This window comes from Anguilla anguilla, chromosome 12 (assembly GCF_013347855.1).
Source record: "Anguilla anguilla isolate fAngAng1 chromosome 12, fAngAng1.pri, whole genome shotgun sequence".
Classification (NCBI taxonomy): domain Eukaryota; kingdom Metazoa; phylum Chordata; class Actinopteri; order Anguilliformes; family Anguillidae; genus Anguilla; species Anguilla anguilla.
In genome coordinates this window covers 19,150,733-19,172,497 of record NC_049212.1, presented here as the reverse complement: position 1 = coordinate 19,172,497, position 21,765 = coordinate 19,150,733, and the positions used below count along the sequence as shown (strand labels likewise).

Sequence of the window (21,765 nt, the reverse complement as noted above, 5' to 3'; positions counted from 1 at the left end):
CATAACCGTAAGCTGTGAATCTCTAAAGTTGAAGTGATCTCAATTTTTCAAGAGCTTTATTATTATTATTATTATCAGTATAATAATTCTAATAATAATAATATAGCTGCAAGTCGCGATGTGGGGGGCCAGTCACCAAGGGTGAACTGCAGAGAGTGCAATTCGCATCTTTCTGAAATGTCTGCAGAAATATAAAAAACGTTTTCAACAAACTAATTAGCTGCACACCACAGCTTTGCTGTGGGGATACGCTGCATGTTGCAATGGGAGTGGGAGACATGCACAGTGTGCAATAATAATAATAATGATAATAATTATATTAATAATAATTGCATGTTTTTTTCTCCCCATATCCATGTGGGTTTCCTCTGGGTACTCCAATTTTCTCCCACAATCCAAAGACATGCAAGGCTAATTGGAGACTCTAAATTGCCTATATGTATGAGTGCGTGAGTGAATGGTGCGTGTGCCCTGCAACAGATTGGTGACCCGTCCATGGTGTATTCCTGCCTCTCGGCCAATGCATGCTAGGATAGGCTCCAGCACCTTCCCACTCGCCCCACGCCCAACACACCTTCCCACCCACACCTGACCCTGACCAAGAATAAGCAGATGTAGATAACGGATGGATGGAATAATAATAATAATAATAATAATAATAATAATAATAATTAAAGCTACAAGTGGCATTGGGAGGGGTCCAAACATTGGCACTATTGCGCCCCCTATGGAGCTATTTTAAAATGGTTTTGTCCTCATGATCATATACCTTCACCAAACATATCTACTGAACATCCTGATGATTGTATAAACTATTGATGACTTATGGTCAATTCTGTGCTAAGAGACTCACTTTGTCAAAGTTCGAGAAGTTCGTCGGTTGACAGCGGCCATACCGTTTATCCGATTGGGCCCATTTATATTGCGTTTAAGTAGGGTGTTCCCCTGAGGCTCTGTATCCGATTTGGTGCTGATTGTGCCAAAATTGAAAAATCCCTATAGAAAAACCTGTTTTTCAAAAAAGCCAAAATGGCGGGCAAACAATATGGCAGTCATGCGTGGTCCCAATAACAAAGGTGTAGAGCACATTCAAATGCATAGGTCGAGGAAGTTTTGTGTTCATCTGACTTATGGTGTGGGAGATTATGGCCTTTTAAGCATGACCCTTTTTTATAGCACCACCACATGGGTGAAGAAATACAGGAATATATAAATACGAAAATAAATCAATAGGGAAATGAATAAATAGGGAAATAAATAAAAAACAGAAATAAATGTAAAGAGGAAATAATGAATTGGGAAATAATTAAATATGAAAATAAATGAATACAATAATAAGTAATTTGTCAAATAAATTAATACATTTTATTCATTTATTTTACTATTTCTGTGTGTATTTATTTATTTTCAAATTACATTTACAATTGCACATTTATTTGATCATTGAGCCTTTATTTCTACATTTCTTTCTTTATTATTTGATTTATTTATTTATAGAGTCATTTACTTATTTATTTATTTATTAATTTATTTATTTATTATAATGGCAGCTTTAGTCCTCCATACTATACGTGCCAAAATGTCTCAGTTTCAAACCTAGTGGCCCCGTAGCTTCAAAATTCCATTGCAGTTAGAGGCTTGTCCATAACTTGAGCGAATTGGTATTGGACAATAAGAATTATTTAAAGATGGGTAGGCCAGAATTTGAATAACATTGCAGTTCACCAATACAAAATCCCTTCTGGGGTTAATTTGAAGAGGATAGCGAGCCTTGGTTTTTCTGGTGCCATTTTGCTTCTGAAAAGGATATACAATTTAAAGTCCCTCAGGATGTAATCTGTCATTATGCTTTTTTTTTACTTTGACAGTGTGAAGTATGGTTTGTAGTTAAGAAATAGTATTTCCTATATAAAAATGTCATTGCTTCAGGCTCTGAGGCAATAAAATGTGAAATATATATATATATATATATATATATATATATATATATATATATATAAATGTTTTTTTTTCTTTTTTTTCAGACACCGACATACACACACAGAGAAAAACATACACAGGCACAAATGTCATCTTGTGAAAAAAAGGACCTTTTCACAATCTTTTGTTTATATTGATTTAGTTTGTCTTTTGAAGGGTAAGGATTATTAAATAAGCAAACCTCTCCGTTGCCTAACAAAATAAATAAATAAATCAACATCTGTGATGGTTCCGTTGTAATTTTGCTCCTTCTGCATGGTTGCAACATTGGTGTTAACTGAGGTTCTACCACCCCCGCCCCACCCCCCATCCCCGACCCTTACATACAGCTTTTGAGCTCCTTCAATGGCACTGTAAATGCAGTTAGGAACCATCAAGGAACCTCATTGTTGTGTTCATATGTATAGTGCTTAGTAGGAAACAATACCACAGCAATATCTGTGTGTCGCTAAATCCAAATGTGAAATACAGCTCAATGTATTACAAAAAAAATCATTGTTTTATTTGGTAACAACTTTCCCCATCAGATGTTGTTTGGTATTTTTCTGTGGCTTCAGTAAAATAATGTAGCATTTTGGAGCAAATAAGCAAAGCAGTAGGCCAAAACTAGATGCTAGAATTGCAAATATCTCCACAGCTACAGTGAACTTGCCTGGTGAGCTGATATAAGCTGGTACAAAGGCGAGCCACACTGCACAGAAGATCAGCATGCTGAAGGTGATGTATTTGGCTTCATTAAAATTGCCTGGCAGCTTCCTGGCCAGAAAGGCTAGAATAAAACACAGAGCAGCCAGGAGACCAATGTATCCCAGAACACACCAGAAGGCCTGTTCAGAACCCACACTACACTCCAGGATTATTCTGGACCAGTGGTACTGGGTGTTTTTGTTTGGGAAAGGAGGAGCAGTGATCAGCCATACTGCACAGATTATCACTTGTATGAAGGTGCAGGCAGAGATGATAAATCTCTGCTGTTTGGGTCCCAGCCATTTCATGAGGTTGTTTCCAGGCCTGGTGGCTGTAAAAGCAGCCAGCACCACCAGAGTCTTCCCCAGGATACAGGAGATGCAGAGTGAGAAAGTGATGCTGAAGGCAGTATGGCGCAGCATACAGGACCATGATGTAGGCTCTCCAATGAACACCAGCGCACACAGGAAACACAGAGTCAGAGAGAGCAGGATGAAGAAGCTCAGCTCTGAGTTGTTGACTTTGACAATCGGAGTGTTCCTGTGGTAGAGGAATACTGCCAGAACAGCGACGGTGAGGCAGGCTCCGACTACAGCTATCACAGTCAGGGTCAGTCCCATTGCATCATGGGAGAGGTACTCAATCGCTTTGGGTATGCATTCAGTTCTGGCTGCATTGGACCAGTAATCTTCAGGACAAGATGCGCAGTCTATTGAATCTAAAGAGGAAGAGTAATAGACACCGAGGTTGTTACATAAGTTATGTTAAGTGTCACACAATAGACTATCCTAAGCCCTAAAATAAAGATACATGAACGAATACTATATCATTGCAAGAGAAACATAAAATTCAATTCCAGAAAACTTGATTGCTTATACAGGAGTAGTACCAAGGTACTATCTACCTAGGGAAAGGAATCAAGTAAAGAGTTTATTCACAGACAAAATTAGTACTTTTGAGGTAATAAAATAATGTACGAGACAAGAAAAAGATGCAATCGCAAGACAGAAATAAAATTATCCCCTGCTGGTTTCCATTAAAATAAAACTCCCTATAAAACAGGGCCTTCCCCTCACACCTTGAGGCACTGATGCCTCAGATTTTATCTGGCAGAGATGGATGACAATCTATTCATTATCCACATCATTGACTTGATGTATATAAAATAATTGTATCTTATAGCAAGCTTTTATTTTTCTATTTTTAATTTGTAAGTCATTGTGGCTTTCAGCAACTTAAAAATACTAACTTTAACAGAAAACCATCATGCTTTATGTTGTGGTTGTGATTTAATGTTAGCGGATTGTGTCACACAAAGATAAAGTTAAGTCCACCAGGAAGGGGAGGAAATAAATTCACATGCATATAAAAAATTGCACACGTGGCAAATGCAAACTATGTCACTATTAGCAGATGATGGTTGATAGTTATGACATTCATTGCAAGTGCTTTAGAAATCTCATGTTATTATTCATTTGTTGGATATTTGCACTCAATTTACTGTCACCAAAGAAGTGCAGTTTTTCAGTGAATATAGCACTTAGTAAAATGAGCGGAGCCCCCACCCCTCTCCTTGCTAATCTTGCCGTCGTCACATGGTACACAATCAAAGCAGCACAGAGGCTCCCCACGACGGACAGCCTTCCTGCTTCCTGGAGCACAGCTCTCACTGCACACAGACACCAACACCTGCAAGAGGGATAACACAACCAGGTGTATCTGCATAATCATTTACTTGTTCACAAGGTGCTCTGATATCATTGGAAATTACTGCGAATTGTTGGAAAATTAATATGCCTGCTATGTTGGGCTTACAGTCATAGACATGGTAGCTCACCCACATGCATTTACCTTAAGATTTTGTTTTGGTTATTTGCAAATACATGTTTTGTTCTGATATTTTCTGGAAAATACACATTTGACGTATTGTTGTATATTATAGAATAAATGTGTGGATAGTTATATTGGTAAACTATGCACTGTTTATGGCTTGCCTCAGTTTCATGGCCAGTCCACATGATCACCTCCTCCTGGATAAACAACTCCTTCCCAATATCCTTTGCACCGTCATAGAGACCCACATTGACAAACTCAATATTTCCAGCTGCTCCTCTTTGCCAATTGATCAGATCATATGAAGGAATTGAATCTCCATTTGCATCAAAATCAACATCTTCTCCAGAAATAGTGAAGACAACATCTTGAAGATACTGCTGAACCTTTTACAGAAAATAGTATTAGTACACATTTAGTGAAGCAAAACATTCCCCACAAAAAATAAATAATTATCTACTTAAGTGGAACAAATTTGAAGTGAATTACACGTCATATTGAATATAAAGTATTTCTCAGTATATACCATGTTATGTCTAATTTGATTACTGATGTAAATAGCATGCAATAAATACAATTTTACAATAGATGTTTCAGTGTGTGAAGTCTTACGTGCCATGGTTGAATGTTTGTGGTATCAGCACATGAGGAGTTGTGGAAGGGCCCTTTCCCAGGCTTACAGCTGATGAGATTGTGCAGGGAGTGAGCGATGGCGTACACGGCTTTGTACACATTGTAGGAAAAACGAGGGCTGGAGGTGTTCAGGTAGGCAGAGTGCTGCTCCTGCAGGGGCTCCAGTCCTGAACAGGGGGACAGCGGGGAAGAGGCCTGGGTCCTGCTGCTGGAGGGGTAGAGGGAGCAACCATACAAGGCACCCCAAAGCTCGTGTACCAGGGGGTTACTGGGGTACTTCAATGGGTTTACATTTATCAGGTAGTCTCTAAAACCAGGAATCTGCCCCTGCCTGACGGCGAAACCAATGGTGCCACCCAGAAATGGGTAGAACTCACTGCCTGCGAATACCGATGCTGTTGCCCAGGCTTCACTGGCAATCCACTGGATGCCAGTGATGTTCTGATCCATGTACTCTTTAAATAAGGGGTAGAGCCCCCCTTCAGCAGCAAAGCTGATAACGACTCTTGCAGTGGAGTGCTTCATCACATCAAGGATTTCAAGGATTCCTTCATAACTGTACACTTTGGGAATCATTGTCTGGTAGGCCAAACACACACTAGTGTTTTTGAATTCCTTCAAAAGGCCCTGTAAAGCAAATCTCCCATAATCATCATCATCAGTGACAACACCAACCCAAGTCCAACCAAATCGGAGCAGGAGGCTTGCAATGGCTTTTACCTGGTAGTCGTCGTTAGGAATTACTCTAAAAAATGTTGGGAATTCGTTCCTGTTGCTAAGACAGGAACACGTTGAACAATAACTTATCTGAAAAAGTTTTAAAAAATGAGTTATAATAAAAAAGTTATTTCAGTTATTTTTTATTACTATTCATTCATTTTCAGTTATTTTCATTTAACATTTGTACTCATAGAATAAATTGAAAATATTTTTCTAAAATGTAATGTTTCTTTAGTGAGTCTTCTTCCTCCAGAACCACATATTTTGAAGTCTGACTGAGCTATGCTCAAAACTATATGCTTTTTCTGTATGTGTGGTTCTAAAATCTAAAAAGGCTGAATATCAGAAAGAATACACAATAAAACTATTTCCAACAGAACCAGGCGGAGCTGAGGTTATTAGTCAATCTTTATAGAGGCAATGCACGTAACTGAGCAATCCACGTAACCTATATCAGAATGAAAATTATATAAGATCTCATAGAATATACGCACCATTGGAATTCTGAAGGGCTGTAAAGTTCTGGAGACAAGAGACCCAGAATCTCCAACAACAGCCAAAACAGGAGCAGTGCCAGAACAAACGGCACTCTGGGCTAAACCAGGTCCATTCAGAACTGCCAGAGCTGCCCTTTGTCCATCTGCAGCACAGGAGTCAAAGATCTTGTATCCCAGAGTGAAATTAGGCAACAGGTTCTGACTCTGATTGATCTCCTCAACAGCCAGCCTCATTGTTTGGGCCCAGCGGAAAGATCTGGGATCAAATCTGTGCAGAGACAAACAGCAGAATGTGACATGACTTTTTTGGAAAAACAAACAGTTATGTACTATTGTGAAAAACACTGTGAACTCACCCCTGACATTGTGGAGCAGCTGGTTTGTAAGTGAAGTTCTGGTCTGGTGGCTCAACACTGTAATGCATGGGGAAAAGTCCTCCAATGATGAAGTCTCCATCAGCCTGGAAATTGGGCTCAAAGTTGCCCAGCAGGGAACAGGCTGGGTCAGGGCTCGAGTTAACAGGAGTGGCAACAGATAAGGGATAACATAGAAGCCACATCACCAGAGGAATCATCTTTGGCCAGACTAGTCTCACACACTGCAGTGCTGAATGAGGAGCAGCTTTTTATTCTCCCATCACATTATGTTCCACATCTCCTCAGGATCATCAGGAGACTAGATGACATCATCTTTCTGCTCATCCCATTAAAACAAGGCTGAGGCACAGAGCTCAAATGAAACACCTTGCACACAAATTTCCCGTAATTTCAGTAATACAGCTCTGGAAAAGAATATAGAGAATCACGGGTACTCCACAACATTGATTGCTGAACCCTTCCTAAGTAAAGACATTATTTTTATTATTTATTAATGGTATAGACTTGTTTACTTTATATTATTCTATGTGTAAAAACAATACAATACAATATAATGACAATAATTTTGTTTGGAATGAAAATAAAGTGCAGTTAAAATTTCATGAAATAAAACCAAGTTTCATTTGACACAGACACATCATAAGCTGTGAATCTCTTAAGTTGACCTCTTAATTGTTCTTGAGCTGAACTGCAGAGAGTGCAATTTGCACCTTTCTGAAATGTTTGCAAAAATATAAACAAGGTTTTCAACAAAGTAATTGGCTGCACACCACAGGTGTGCTGTGGGGATACACTCCATGCTGCAATGGGCGAGGGAGACATGCACAGTGTGCAATAGTAATACTAATTATAATAATAATAATGCATACAATCAAAGATGTTACTAGGATGTCATTTTTGGGTGGGAATATGGATTATTTTGGTGGGCAACAACAAAAATGTTGGTTTTCCTAAATAGGGTATGTAAAATGGAGCATCGCGTAGTTCTGGCAGGCCACGAGAGTCAAGCGCTTCGGCTGAATCAGCTGATGGCTCAGCTGAGTGATGTTCGCCTATCACAGTACATTCACTAACAGGGCGGTCTACTTAAACAGATTCCCTCTGCTCATTCGGCTGCTCCTCCTGCATGCGAGCGCTGCACGTTGCTTCGTAAATCGGCGCTTCGTCCTGCAATCCAGCTACGGCATGCTGCCAGTCTAAACCATGTCAGCTTGCTACATGTTAGCTGCTAGTCTAAGGCACTATGAGGAAGTCTTGCTATTTATTTGCATAGTTGCTCCTTACCTCTAAGCTCTTGCTGCAGCAGGCAGGCGATCCATTTCGGGGCCAGCCACGCAAAGCGTTGTTTAAGCGGCATATTCCAGATATTGAGGATATCGGTGCATTGTCTTCACTGCTAACTGGCCAGGGAGCTTCATTCAAGGAGCGCTGCTTTGCGGCGGCCGCCGCCCCTCCATGGAGGACACCATGTTCAAGGCTGGAAGCTGCTGCCACGTCCATATCTGCTAGCTGCAGATTCTTGCCGGGTAATGTCATCAACTTTATTTAAATTCTGCTGAGCTCTGAGTCTAGCGGTAAACGCACAATATACAGTGTTGCCAACTATTTCTACGGAAAGTAGCTATGGCCTCCTCTAAAAGTCGCTAAATTGACAACACTGAATATACACATTCGATTGCGGGGACGTCTCACAGAGGGGCTGGTTTCACGAATATCGCAAGTCTTTCGCTAAAAGCGGAAACGTTCCAACATATGCGGGCACAAGTTAATGGCATGCTTATTGTCACCACCAGAGTCAATGCTAGATGCTGTCACTGCTAAAGAATCCCTGGCGTGAATGCTTTCGGCTACCTTCCGGAACGCAGTAGAATTGGGTCGTGCGCTACATCCCCTACGTGATCATCCCCTACGGGGTCTTCCAATCAATCGTTTTTACGCGAATTTGGGATTCGTTCACGTAAATCTAAGCGGAAATGTCTGAATTGGGAAACACCAAAGTTCTCAGCTTGGCTGAGATGGAAAAGTAGGCGTAAAAGAGTCTTTGTTCATTGTGAACGGCTAATGGATTAAGGGCAGTCGCTACCACGCAGCTACTAGATAGCCCCCATGTCTCACACGGGCTATAGTTTGTGTATTTGTAGGCTAATGGCCTACTTCCTGGTGTAAACAGTTATTCCGGAAGGATTGGGCTGCGAGATAGCAGTTAAACTCTGGCTGTTATAGGTTGGCAGATTGAACATGGGCGGCAGGGCGTGTTGCAAAGAGCAGAGATGCAGAGTCGTCTAAATTGTTCAAAGCTGCATTCTACCCTTCGCTGAATCGCTACACTACAAGGAGTGTTAGACTGTTACCGGCAAGTAGGCTACAGCCAAGGTTGTAAAATGCAAACCAGCTTCGGCTTTCAACTTCAGAAACAGAAAGTTTTCTCCACTGACTCACGATTTGCGCTTAAAAAGCCGGTTCCCTATCGGGACCCAATCATCGCGACAGAAAAATGAAAACATTAAAATCATATTGGTGTTAAATCTGCGAGGATACAATTTGGTTGGCTATCTAATTTAGCTGTCAGATCACGATGCTGAATGTTTAGGGATTGCTAATGTCCATTTTAATGAGACAAATTAGGCTTAATGTTGTCTCGTCCAACTGGTTCTCTTAATATCGTGCTGTTGCAAGACGCAAATGCGTACATTCCGCATTCATAAGTGTATCGTTGTATTCCATGACACTTAAACGGGCGTTTAGGCTTATCATAGCAGAGAAGGGATTTGATGTAGCCTTCTCCACGTCACTGCTCTGACCTCTTCACCGTGCATGTGATCAGGCATGTGACCACACGACTGAGCACATATGTTGAGGAAAAAAAAATTATACCTCCTGCTACGGACATGCTCCGCATAGCCTAGGTATTGGCCTCGCCGTCTCTACAATTGCATTCTCACGTGAATGGCGTTGCGCGTCATCCATTGCATCTGCTCCCGGTTATGGCTGGTTCCAGGCAGATTTGTAGCATGTGCTTTCGCAACTTTGTCAGTTTCCTTGTGAACGGAGTTATGAGGCTGAAGAGTCTATGCATAGATGCATAGACTCTTCAGCCTCATAACTTCGTTCACAACTGGTCTCTCTTTTAAGGCAAGAGTTTCAACCCCAAAGTACCCACTGTTGAAACTGCATTTCCTGATGCTTCGTGGTTCTTTGTGATCTCACCATGGCAAATATGCTTAAATTAGCTATATTTTGTATACACCTCAAGCTTTTAATCTGAGAAAATGAAGGAACTCGTGTCATTATTGCTTACTAGCACTGTTTTCCATCCTCTCCTCCATGACCTGGTACCTGTGGTGGCGCCCCCATGCAAGCCCTGAGGAGCCTTCATTGGGAAATGCCATGACGAAATCTGGTTGCCGTCCGCCTCCGTCTCATTGGCAATGTGGTCCCCATTCCGGAATTCTACACCACCACTCCTGCTCCAGTGCAGCAACGGCAGCAGTGATGGTTCCCGGCATCCTCAGTGAAGCTACGGGGCTTTGGACATGTACTTCTTCCTCCATTGGCATTGACATAATTTCCGTTCAAAATCTATGAGCTTTGCAGTATAGGAGCACGGCTGCTACTGTCTACTGGCAAGTACCGGTGTCGCAGCCGCCAATGTTTCCTTTATAATCAGTTCCTGCTACTGCTAGTGCTGCTGCTACTGCTACTGCTGCTGCAGCTAGTGCTGCTGCTGGTACTGTTTCTGCTGCTGCTGTTACTGCTGCTGGGTGCTACTGCTGCTGCTGCATTACTGCTGCCACTACTGCTGATGATACTGCTACTGTGTTGCTGCTGCTGATGCTACTGCTCCTACTGCTCCTGCTGTTTATTGCTGCTGCTGCTACTACTACCGAACGAGGATTCATTACACTAATATGAGTAGTATATTTCCCTCTAATTGGTTTAAATCTCTGTGCTGGGGGGAAATACCAACAATCCGTTGGTACACATAGCCTAATAATATTTGGTGATTAGTTTGAATGGCCTTGGGCTTACGAGGTAGCTAAGCCACTGACTGACATGTTTGTCACAATCAACAACTTGAGCTGGCCAGAGGAGGATGGGTTTCCCCCTTGAGCCTGGTTCCTTCCGAGGTTTCTTCCTATCTGCCACAGGGAGTTTTCCTTGCCACTGTCGCCTTAGGCTTGCTCCTGTGGGGGTTCAGGCCAGGGTTGTGACAACTGCCGTAAAATACACTATACAAATAAATTTGATTGATAGAAGCCAAGGCCATACACGTAGGCATAGCCTTCAACATTACAAATAGTATTTTCCCCTGGTTTAATTTTACTCTTGCTTCAGGGGAAAGGTCAAAAAAAAAAAAAAAAAAAGCTTGGTACACATAGCCACTGACCCACAATGTTAGAACGGCCTCGAGCTGACCGGATGAAGGGCCCTTCCGTTAGCCGAATGGCGTTTCACATAGTCATCACTTTAGCCGGAGACTAAGTACTAACATGTCGGCGTATGGTTGTTTTGGGGGGTTTTTGCTGCTTCCCCCTCCCGTTCTTGTCCATGCATGCTTGTATGGATGGCAATGAGTGAGGATTCATTTACACTGATGCAGGTAGTAGTATATTTCCCCTGGTTTAGTTTAAATCTTGGCGCTCGAGGGGAAATACCGACAAGCTGTCGGTACACATAGCCTAATATTACATCTCACATAGTATGTTCCCCTGGTTTATTAATTAATAATTAATCTAACTATTGGCCTCAGGGGAACGTCCAACATGCTGTTGGTACACATAACCACTGATCCACGTAAAAAAATAGACGGCCTCAAGCAGAAGGGCTTGACTGGACGAAGGGCTTCCTCCAGGTGGTCGTACACATAGTCATCACATCATCGACGAACATGTGCTTCGCTGCTCATACTGCTGCTGCTAAGGCTCCTACGCTGCTGCGTTACTGCCACCGCGTTCCTGCTGCTGCTACTAACGGCTCCTCCGGTAGGCCTATGCAACGAGTGAGGATTCATTTACACTGACGTAGTCGATAGTATATTTCCCCCGGTTAGTTCAAATCTCGGCGCTCGAGGGGAAATACCGACAAGCTGTCGGTACACAGCATAATATCATACCACACATAGTATGTTCCTCTGGTTTATTAATTAATAATACATCTAAGTATTGGCCTCAGGGGAACGTCCAACATGCTGTTGGTACACATAACCACTGATCCACGTAAAAAATAGACGGCCTCAAGCCGAAAGGCTCGACTGGACGAAGGGCTTCCTCCAGGTGGTCGTACACATTGTCATCACATCAGCCGGAGACACTTATTAATAGCATGTCGGCATATGTGGAACGGAGTGTAGCACAGTGGGTAAGGAACTGGGCTTGTAACCGGAAGGTCGCAGGTTCGATTCCCGGGTAGGACACTGCCGTTGTACCCTTGAGCAAGGTACTTAACCGAAATTGCTTCAGTATATATCCAGCTGTATAAATGGATACAATGTAAAATGCTATGTAAAAGTTGTGTAAGTCGCTCTGGATAAGAGCGTCTGCTAAATGCCTGTAATGTAATATATATGGTTGTTTTGAGGTTTGGCTGCTGGCCCCCCGGCCTTATCCACGCGGGCTGCGTGGTTGGCGGGAGAGCTCCAGAACAGAGCCATACCGCCAAACATAACTGTATTGCCTTTATTGTCAATAAAGTTCTACTTTGATGACAGTGGTCCTGACAGAAATGGAGCATCGCGTAGTTCTGGCAGGCCACGAGAGTCAAGCGCTCCGGCTGAATCAGCTGATGGCTCAGCTGAGTGATGTTCGCCTATCACAGTACATTCACTAACAGGGTAGTCTACTTAAACAGCCTCCCTCTACTCATTCAGCTGCTCCTCCTGCATGCAAGCGCTGCACGTTGCTTCGTAAATCCCCTCCACCACCCCAGCTCCATCCCCATGCGTCAAGAATTTGCATTCTCCATTGCTATGTGTTAAGAATTTGTATTGCTCCATCCCCATGTGTTAAGAACTTGCTTTGCTGCTGGATCTGTTCTGTGTGTACCCCTCTAGGGGGGTTTGGCTGCTGGCCTCCCGGCCTTATCCACGCGGGCTGCGTGGTTGGCAGGAGAGCTCCAGAACAGAGCCATACCGCCAAACATAACTGTATTGCCTTTATTGTCAATAAAGTTCTACTTTGTCTTTCATGATGATCACCTTCTATTTGATTACAATCACCTGTGTTTTCTGACCAAGGTGTCTGAAATCAATCCAATACTATGAATATCTTAGCCAGAATCATTCAAATGAAGGTCTGGCTAGGCTGAGGTTGGTTTGCTGTTTTTTTGCCACCTAAGGTCAATATTGTAACAGAATAAAATTTTATTTAAAGTTGATCTAGTGATATAGAGGATAATTCTATGGACCATCTATGGACCGTCTTCTATGGACCAAATGTCATGCTATTCTATATTAGAAATTACCTGGCTGAGTAATCCTGCTTGGTGCAATACCCCCACCTGGACTCTAGCTTCTGGAAGGCAGGTGTCTGACTGATGGACATTGTAGACAAAACCAAAGCTGACATTCCTTGCACATTCCCATGAATAGTGGGGTATTTTATTTTTTTGGTTTATGTATGACCTATGAACAAGTGGGCACTTTTTGCAATAAACTCAATTGAGTGGCATTTTTTGCTGGCATGTGACTTTTTTGTATTATATTTTGTTATAATTTCTTATCACATGTACATTGTCAATTAGATTTTTTTTTTTTACGAAGTAGTTTGAACTACTTTTTCTGAGTAGCTTTAGTTAACCAAACTAGATTTGCTGTAGTTCAACTTCTTCCAGTGTGAAGTAGTTGGTAGCTCGCAAAGCTATTGTTTCAAAGTAGCTCCCCCAACACTGCATAAATGCTACAGTATAATCAAATAACAACACATAAATCACTAATTTGCCTAAAAATAAGTCCGTTGCTTTATTATGATGTCAAAAATTAGCCGCTTCCCTCACATCGTCAGGGCAACTTTTAGGGTGAGCTTATCTTTTTTCTTCAACAACATGAACCAATATTTAGTCGTATTCATACAGTAAGACAAATATACTATATTCATTTGCTTGTATATATTGTAATAAGATGCAACATTTAATCAAATATGTTCTCTCAAAATGCTGTGTGCCAAAATGTCTCGGTTTCAAATCCAGTGGCCTCGTGGCTTTAAAATTCCAAACTACAAAATCCCTTCTAGGGTTAAATTTGAATATCATAGCAAGTGTTGGTTTTTCTGGTGCCATTTTGCTTCTGAAATGGCTCTAGAATTTAATGTCCCACAGGATGTAAGCTGTCGTTATGCTTTTTTGGCAGTGTGAAGTATGGTGGTTTTTTTGTTTTTTTTTCACAGCCACATACATACAGGCACGCACATACACAGGCGCACATGTCCTCTTGAGCGATAAGGACCTTTTCACAATCTTTGTATCATATTCCTTTAGTTTGTCTTTTGAAGGATAAGCATTATAATATCAGTTACCTCTGTTTTGCCTAACAAAATACATAAATAAAAACATTTGTGACTGTTCAGGTGCAATTTGGCTGCTGCTGCATGATTGGAACATTAGTGTAATCTGAGGTTCTGCCCCCACCCCCGTCCCAAACCTTACATACAGGTTTTGATCTCCTTCAAAGGCACTGTGAATGCAGTTAAAAACCATCAAGGAACCTTGTTGCTGTGTTCATATTTATAGTGCTTAGTAGGAAACAATACCACAGCAATATCTGGATGTATATCACTGAATCCAAATATGGAATACAGCTTAATTTATTACAGAAAACATCATAGTTTTATTTGGTAACAACTTTTCCCATCAGATGTTGTTTTGTATTTTTCTGTGGCTTCAGTAAAATGATGTAGCATTTTGGAGCAAATAAGCAAAGCAGTAGGCCAAAACTAGAAGCTAGAATTGCAAATATCTCCACAGCTACAGTGAACTTTCCAGGTGAGCTGATATATGCTGGCACAAAGGCGAGCCACACTGCACAGAAGATCAGCATGCTGAAGGTGATGTATTTGGCTTCATTAAAATTGCCTGGCAGTTTCCTGGCCAGAAAGGCTAGAATAAAACATAGAGCAGCCAGGAGACCAATGTATCCCAGAACACACCAGAAGGCCTGTTCAGAACCAACACTACACTCCAGGATTATTCTGGACCGGTGGTACTGACTGTTTTTATTTGGGAAAGGAGGAGCAGTGATCAGCCATACTGCACAGATTATCACTTGTATAAAGGTGCAGGCAGATATGATGAATCTCTGCTGTTTGGGTCCCAGCAATTTCATGAGGTTGTTTCCAGGCCTGGTGGCTGTAAAGGCAGCCAGCACCACCAGAGTCTTCCCCAGGATACAGGAGATGCAGAGTGAGAAAGTGATGCTGAAGGCAGTATGGCGCAGCATGCAGGACCATGATGTAGGCTCTCCAATGAACACCAGCGCACACAGGAAACACAGAGTCAGAGAGAGCAGGATGAAGAAGCTCAGCTCTGAGTTGTTGACTTTGACAATCGGAGTGTTCCTGTGGTAGAGGAATACTGCCAGAACAGCGACGGTGAGGCAGGCTCCTACTACAGCTATCACAGTCAGGGTCAGTCCCATTGCATCATGGGAGAGGTACTCAATCGCTTTGGGTATGCATTCAGTTCGGGCTGCATTGGACCAGTAATCTTCAGGACAAGATGTGCAACCTATTGAATCTAAAGAGGAAGAGTAATAGACACAGAGGTTGTTATGTCACTTAAGTGTCACACAATACACTATCCTAATCCCTAAAATAAATATACATGAATGAATACTAAATCATTGCACTAAGAGAAACTTGAAATTCAATTCAAGAAAACTGGACGTGTTTATACAGGAGACACAGTAGTACCAAGGAATCTATCTACCTGGGGAAAGGAATCAAGTAAAGAGTTTAATCGCAGACAAAATTAATACTTTTGAGGTAATAAAATAATGTACGAGACAAGAAAAAGACGATGGTCTTTCTGGTTTCCGTGAAAATACTACTCCCTATAAAACAGTGCCTCCCCCTCACGCATTGTAATGGCTTTGCTCCATCAATCAGTGGTTTCCTTTGCACTGATGCCTCAGATTTTATCTGGCAGAGATGGATGATAATCTATTCATTATCCAAATCAATGACTTGATGTATATAGAAGAATTGTATCTTACAGCAAGCTTTTATTTTTGTATTGTTAATTTGTAAGTCTTTGTGGCTCAAAGTTTTCAGCGACTTGAAAATGCTAAATTTAGCTGAAAACCATCATGCTTTATGTTGTGGTTGTGATTTAATGTTAGCTGATTATGTCACACAAAGATAAAGCTAAGTCTACCAGGAAGGGGAGGAAATAAAATCATATGCATATAAACAATTGCACATGTGGCAAAAGCAAACTATGTCACTATTAGCAGATGCTGGTTGATAGTTATGACATTCATTGCAAGTGCTTTAGAAATCTCATGTTATTATTCATTTGTTGGATATTTGCACTCAATTTACTGTCACCAAAGAAGTGCAATTTTTCAGTGAAAATAACACTTAGTAAAAAGAGTGGAGCCCCCACCCCTCTCCTCGCTAATCTTGCCGTCGTCACATGGTACACAATCAAAGCAGCACAGAGGCTCCCCACTACGGACAGCCTTCCTGCTTCCTGGAGCACAGCTCTCACTGCACACAGACAACAACACCTGTATGAGGGAAAACACAACCTGTTGTAGCTGTATAATCATTTACTTGTTCCCTAGAAGGTGCTCTGATATTATTTGAAATTACTGCTTATTGTTGGAAAATTAATATGTCTGCTATGTCGGGCTTAAAGTCATAGACATGGTAGCTCACCCACATGCATTTACCTCAAGATTTTGTTTTGGATATTTGCAAATATGTGTATTGTTCTGGTGTTTTCTGGAAAATATACATTTAAAAAAACTCACAGTGAACCCAATTTAATTTGTTTATATTATTTTAATATAGCTTTTCCTGATGAACACTATATAATCTGCATGCAACTGCAACAAATCAAAAACCATTTTCAGGAAAGAAGTCTCACAAAACAGTTGCTTGAAACTTCTGAAATACATTATACCATCTAAAAAAAATTCTGAACTGCAAGCATTGCACATTTGAAGTATTGTTGTATATTATAGAATGAATGTGTGGATAGTTATACTGGTAAACTATGCACTGTTTATGGCTTGCCTCTGATTGATGGCCAGTCCACATGATCTCCTCCTCCTGGATAAACAACTCCTTCCCAATATTCTTTGCACCGTCATACAGACCCACATTGACAAACTCAATATTTCCAGCTGCTCCTCTTTGCCAATTGATCAGATCATATGAAGGAATTGAATCTCCATTTGCATCAAAATCCACATCTTCTCCAGAAATAGTGAAGACAACATCTTGAAGATACTGCTGAACCTTTTACAGAAAACAGCAATAGTACACATTTAGTGAAGCAAGGAATTCCTCACAAAAAAGAAATAGTTATCCACTTAAGTGAAACAATTTTGAAGTGAATTACATTTCATATTGAATATAAAGTATTTCTCAGTCAATACCATGTTACGTCTACTTTGATTAACAATGTAAATAGCATGCAATAAACAAAATTTACAATAGATATTTCAATGTGAAGTCTTACGTGCCATGGTTGAATGTTTGTGGCATCAGCACATGAGGAGTTGTGGAAGGGCCCTTTCCCAGGCTTACAGCTGATGAGGTTGTGTAGGGAGTGAGCGATGGCGTACATGGCTTTGTACACATTGTAGGAAATACGAGGGCTGGAGGTGTTCAGGTAGGCAGAGTGCTGCTCCTGCAGGGGCTCTAGCCCTGAACAGGTGGGCAGCTGGGAGGAGGCCTGGGTCCTGCTACTGGAGGGGTAGAGGGAGCAACCGTACAAGGCACCCCACAGCTCGTGCACCAGGGTGTTACTGGGGTACTTCAATGGGTTTACGTTAATCAGGTAGTCTCTAAGACCAGGGATCTGCCCCTGCCTGACGGCGAAACCAATGGTGCCACCTAGAAATGGGTAGAACTCCCTGCCTGTGAATACTGATGCTGTTACCCAGGCTTCACTGGCAATCCACTGGATGCCAGTGATGTTCTGATCCATGTACTCTTTAAATAAGGGGTAGAGTCCCCCTTCAGCAGCGAAGCTGATAACTACTCTTGCAGTGGAGTGCTTCATCACATCAAGGATTTCAAGGATTCCTTCACGACTGTACACTTTGGGAATCATTTTCTGGTAGGCCAAACACACACTAGTGTTTTTGAATTCCTTCAAAAGGCCCTGTAAAGCAAATCTCCCATAATCATCATCTTCAGTGACAACACCAACCCAAGTCCAACCAAATCGGAGCAGGAGGCTTGCAATGGCTTTTACCTGGTAGTCGTCATTAGGAATTACTCTAAAAAATGTTGGGAATTCGTTCCTGTTGCTAAGACAGGAACACGTTGAAAAATAACTTATCTGAAAAAGTTTTAGAAAATGAGTTATAATAAAAATTATTTCAGTTATTTGTATTACTATTAATTCGTTTTCAGTTATTTTCATTTAACATTTGTACTCATAGAATAAATTAAGAACATATTTCTAAAAGGTACTGTTTTCTCTAGTGAATCTTCTTCCACCAGAACCGCATATTTTGAAGTCTGACTGAGCTATGTTCAAAACTAAAAGCTTATTCTGTATGTGTGGTTCTAAAATCTAAAAAGGCTGCATGTCAGAAAGAGTACACAATAAAACTATTTCCAACAGAACCAGGAGGAGCTATGATTATTAGTCAATATTTATAGAGGCAATGCATGTAACTGAACAATCCACGTAACCTATATCACAATGAAAATTACATAGGATCTCATGGAATTTACACACCATTGGAATTCTGAAGGGCTGCAAAGTTCTGGAGACAAGAGTCCCAGAATTTCCAACAACAGCCAACACAGGAGCAGTGCCAGAACACACGGCACTCTGGGCTAAACCAGGTCCATTCAGAACTGCCAGAGCTGCCCTTTGTCCATCTGAAGCACAGGAGTCAAAGATCTTGTATCCCAGAGTGAAGTTAGGCAGCAGGTATTGACTCTGGTTGATCTCCTCAACAGCCAGCCTCATGGTCTGGGCCCAGCGGAAAGATCTGGGGTCAAATCTGTGCAGAGACAAACAGCAGAATGTGACGTGACTCTTTTTGGAAAAGTTAACAGTTATGTACTATTGTCAAAAACACTGTGAACTCACCCCTGACATTGTGGAGCAGCTGGTTTGTAAGTGAAGTCCTGGCCTAGTGGCTCAACACTGTAATGCATGGGGAAAAGTCCTCCAATGATGAAGTCTCCATCAGCCTGGAAATTGGGCTCAAAGTTGCCCAGCAGGGAAGAGCCTGGGTCAGGGCTCGAGTTAACAGGAGTGGCAACAGATAAGGGGTAACAAAGAAGCCACATCACCAGAGGAGTCATCTTTGGCCAGGCTAGTCTCACACGCTGCAGTGCTGAATGAGGAGCAGCTTTTTATTCTCCCATCACATTATGTTCCGTATCTCCTCAGGATCATCAGGAGACTACATGACATCATCTTTCTGCTCATCCCATTAAAACAAGGCTGAGGCGCAGAGCTAAAATGGAACACCTTGCATACACATGTCCCGTAATTTCAGTAATACAGCTCTGGAAAAGAATATAGAGACCACACCATATTTTCAGAATCGCGGGTACTCCACAACATTGATTGCTGAACCCTTCCTAAGTAAAGACATCATTTTCTTCATTTATTAATGGTATAGACTTGTTTACTTTATATTATTCTACGTGTAAAAACAATACAATACAATATAATGACAATAATTTTGTTCGTAAGTAAAATAAAGTGCAGTTAAAATTTCATGAAAGAAAACCAACAGTTTCATTGGACACAGACACATAATTGTAAGCTGTGAATCTCTTAAATTGACCTCTTAATTGTTCCTGAGCTTAACTGCAGGGAGTGCAATTTGCACCTTTCTGAAATGTTTGCAAAAATATAAACAAGGTTTTCAACAAAGTAATTGGCTGCACACCACAGGTGTGCTGTGGGGATACACTGCATGCTGCAATGGGCAAGGGAGACATGCACAGTGTGCAATAATAATAAAAATAATAATGTATACAATCAAAGATGTTACTAGGATGTCATTTTGGGGTGGGAATTTGGATTATTTTGGTAAAAACGACGAAAATGTTGCTTTTCCTAAATAGGGTATGTAAACAAGGACGTAGTTCAATTTTGAGAAGGGGGGGGGGGGAGTACAAAAGGAATACAATTGCAGCATCTGATTTTTGTAGGGGGGTCCGGGGCCATTACCCCATGAAAAAAATAAAAAAAATGATTCAACTTTGTAACAGTAAACAAATGTCTCATTCCTCTGGGTGGGAAAGGCTTATCTCTGGGTGGGCTTATCCCACCCGTAGACACGCCCCTGCATACAATGCTGATTGAAACTATCCTCTGATCTCATTTAAAGTTAAAGTATTTTTAAGTAAGTTTTTTACAGTTCCCTCCTCAACCACCACAAGAATGTCAGTAGTTTCCTTAGTATATACCTTTGATGGGGTGGTTTGGCTATAATCTACCTCATTTCATAGCCTAATGCTCTTTGGAACCAAAGCAAAGTTGAAGGGGTAAAATAATATATTAGACACAACTGGCCAATCTCTGTTTAAGTTACGTGCTTCTTTTCTGGCATTGTAAATTCTAACTTAATGACTCTTCAGAGATCTGCACTCAATGCAGATATTTTACAAGGCAGATTTTAAGTTGACCTGGCTATGCAGCCTGAAATGTACAATAACATGAATATGGTCCAAATGGTTATGACATTTCTCCAAATGATTATTTGTTGGACTATTTTAAAGAGACAAGCAAAGATAACCTTAATGCTAATGCAATGACAGCATCTAATGCTCGAGATATGTGTATAGCCAGAGATAACTTTCTACCCCAATCCTTTCTATAGGAAGGTCAAACATGTTTTGGCGATTTTTCAGTGAACATATTTTGACAGTTCACATTTCATGCACAATATCATAAATGCAGTGTTGGGGAGTAGTGAACTACATGTAATTAAACTAGTAGTTTAACTACATTTTGCAATAGCTTGCTGGTAATTCAACTACATTCATACCTGCATACTGATTCAAGTAGTTAAATTACTTTTTTGCAATTTTTTGTGTAGTTAACTACTGAAACTACAAACAATTTTGGGCCATAAAAGGAAAGGAATGTTTTTTTTATTTTTATTTTACCATTGCTTCTCTACTGTAATGGAACCCCCTTTGACCAGCCCCGCCTCTTTTTTCTTTCATCTTGACCGCTGTGAAGGCATGCCCAGGCAATGCATTCGTCAGGCAGCCACCACCACAAACTTGACCTTTGTGTAGTGCATGTGCAAAAGTGCGGGAGTTGCTCAGTGCTCACACAGCGACAGCGTCATCATGGATAAACCTCCCAAATCTCAGCCTGAGGAAGAATCACCATGGCCATACTTAAGCAAATACATGACACTGACTAGCTCCACAGACAAAACCTCCGTTTTTACTTGTGAGCTATGCAAGCCGAGAGTAATACACTCTCTACTTCAAAGACGTCATACACAAATCTAAGAACACATATAAAGGTGAGTGTATTAACATTGACTTTGCTAGCCAATTTTTGCAAAGTTTAGATATTAGCCACATTGTAATGTTACATACAGGCAAATTATTTAATTCAGTGAACGTTAGCGTTAGTTTAATTAAATAAAGTCTGTAGCGTTAATTTGTCTGACAACAATTATGTTTTATCAAAAACGAACATGTCGCTAACCAGCTAATGTCAGGTTTACTGACATAAATCAAACATTAGATAACGTTAGCTGACCTAGTCATACTATTCTCATAATGTGTTTTGCTGCCCATACAATATGTCGCAATGCATGGGACCGGTCTTTCATGATGATCACCTACTATTTGATTACAATCACCTGTGTTTGCTGA

At 41.1% G+C, this 21,765-nt stretch overlaps 2 protein-coding genes across 2 annotated transcripts; both read right to left on the bottom strand.

Annotated features, from left to right (window-relative positions):
- Positions 1 to 2,355: 2,355 nt before the first annotated feature.
- On the bottom strand, positions 2,356 to 6,935 carry LOC118209487 (extracellular calcium-sensing receptor-like). The gene is made up of 6 exons (XM_035384803.1): positions 6,707 to 6,935; positions 6,348 to 6,618; positions 5,113 to 5,940; positions 4,662 to 4,886; positions 4,233 to 4,356; positions 2,356 to 3,385 (listed from the first exon to the last, which is right to left on the bottom strand). Exons 1-6 carry the CDS (start codon positions 6,922 to 6,924, stop codon positions 2,481 to 2,483), a joined length of 2,571 nt encoding a protein of 856 aa, XP_035240694.1. The 5' UTR covers positions 6,925 to 6,935; the 3' UTR covers positions 2,356 to 2,480.
- Positions 6,936 to 13,657: 6,722 nt separating this feature from the next.
- On the bottom strand, positions 13,658 to 19,226 carry LOC118209460 (extracellular calcium-sensing receptor-like). Its single transcript, XM_035384779.1, has 6 exons — positions 18,998 to 19,226; positions 18,638 to 18,908; positions 17,405 to 18,232; positions 16,957 to 17,181; positions 16,322 to 16,445; positions 13,658 to 15,451 (listed from the first exon to the last, which is right to left on the bottom strand). Exons 1-6 carry the CDS (start codon positions 19,213 to 19,215, stop codon positions 14,547 to 14,549), a joined length of 2,571 nt encoding a protein of 856 aa, XP_035240670.1. The 5' UTR covers positions 19,216 to 19,226; the 3' UTR covers positions 13,658 to 14,546.
- Between the last annotated feature and the right edge of the window lie 2,539 nt (positions 19,227 to 21,765).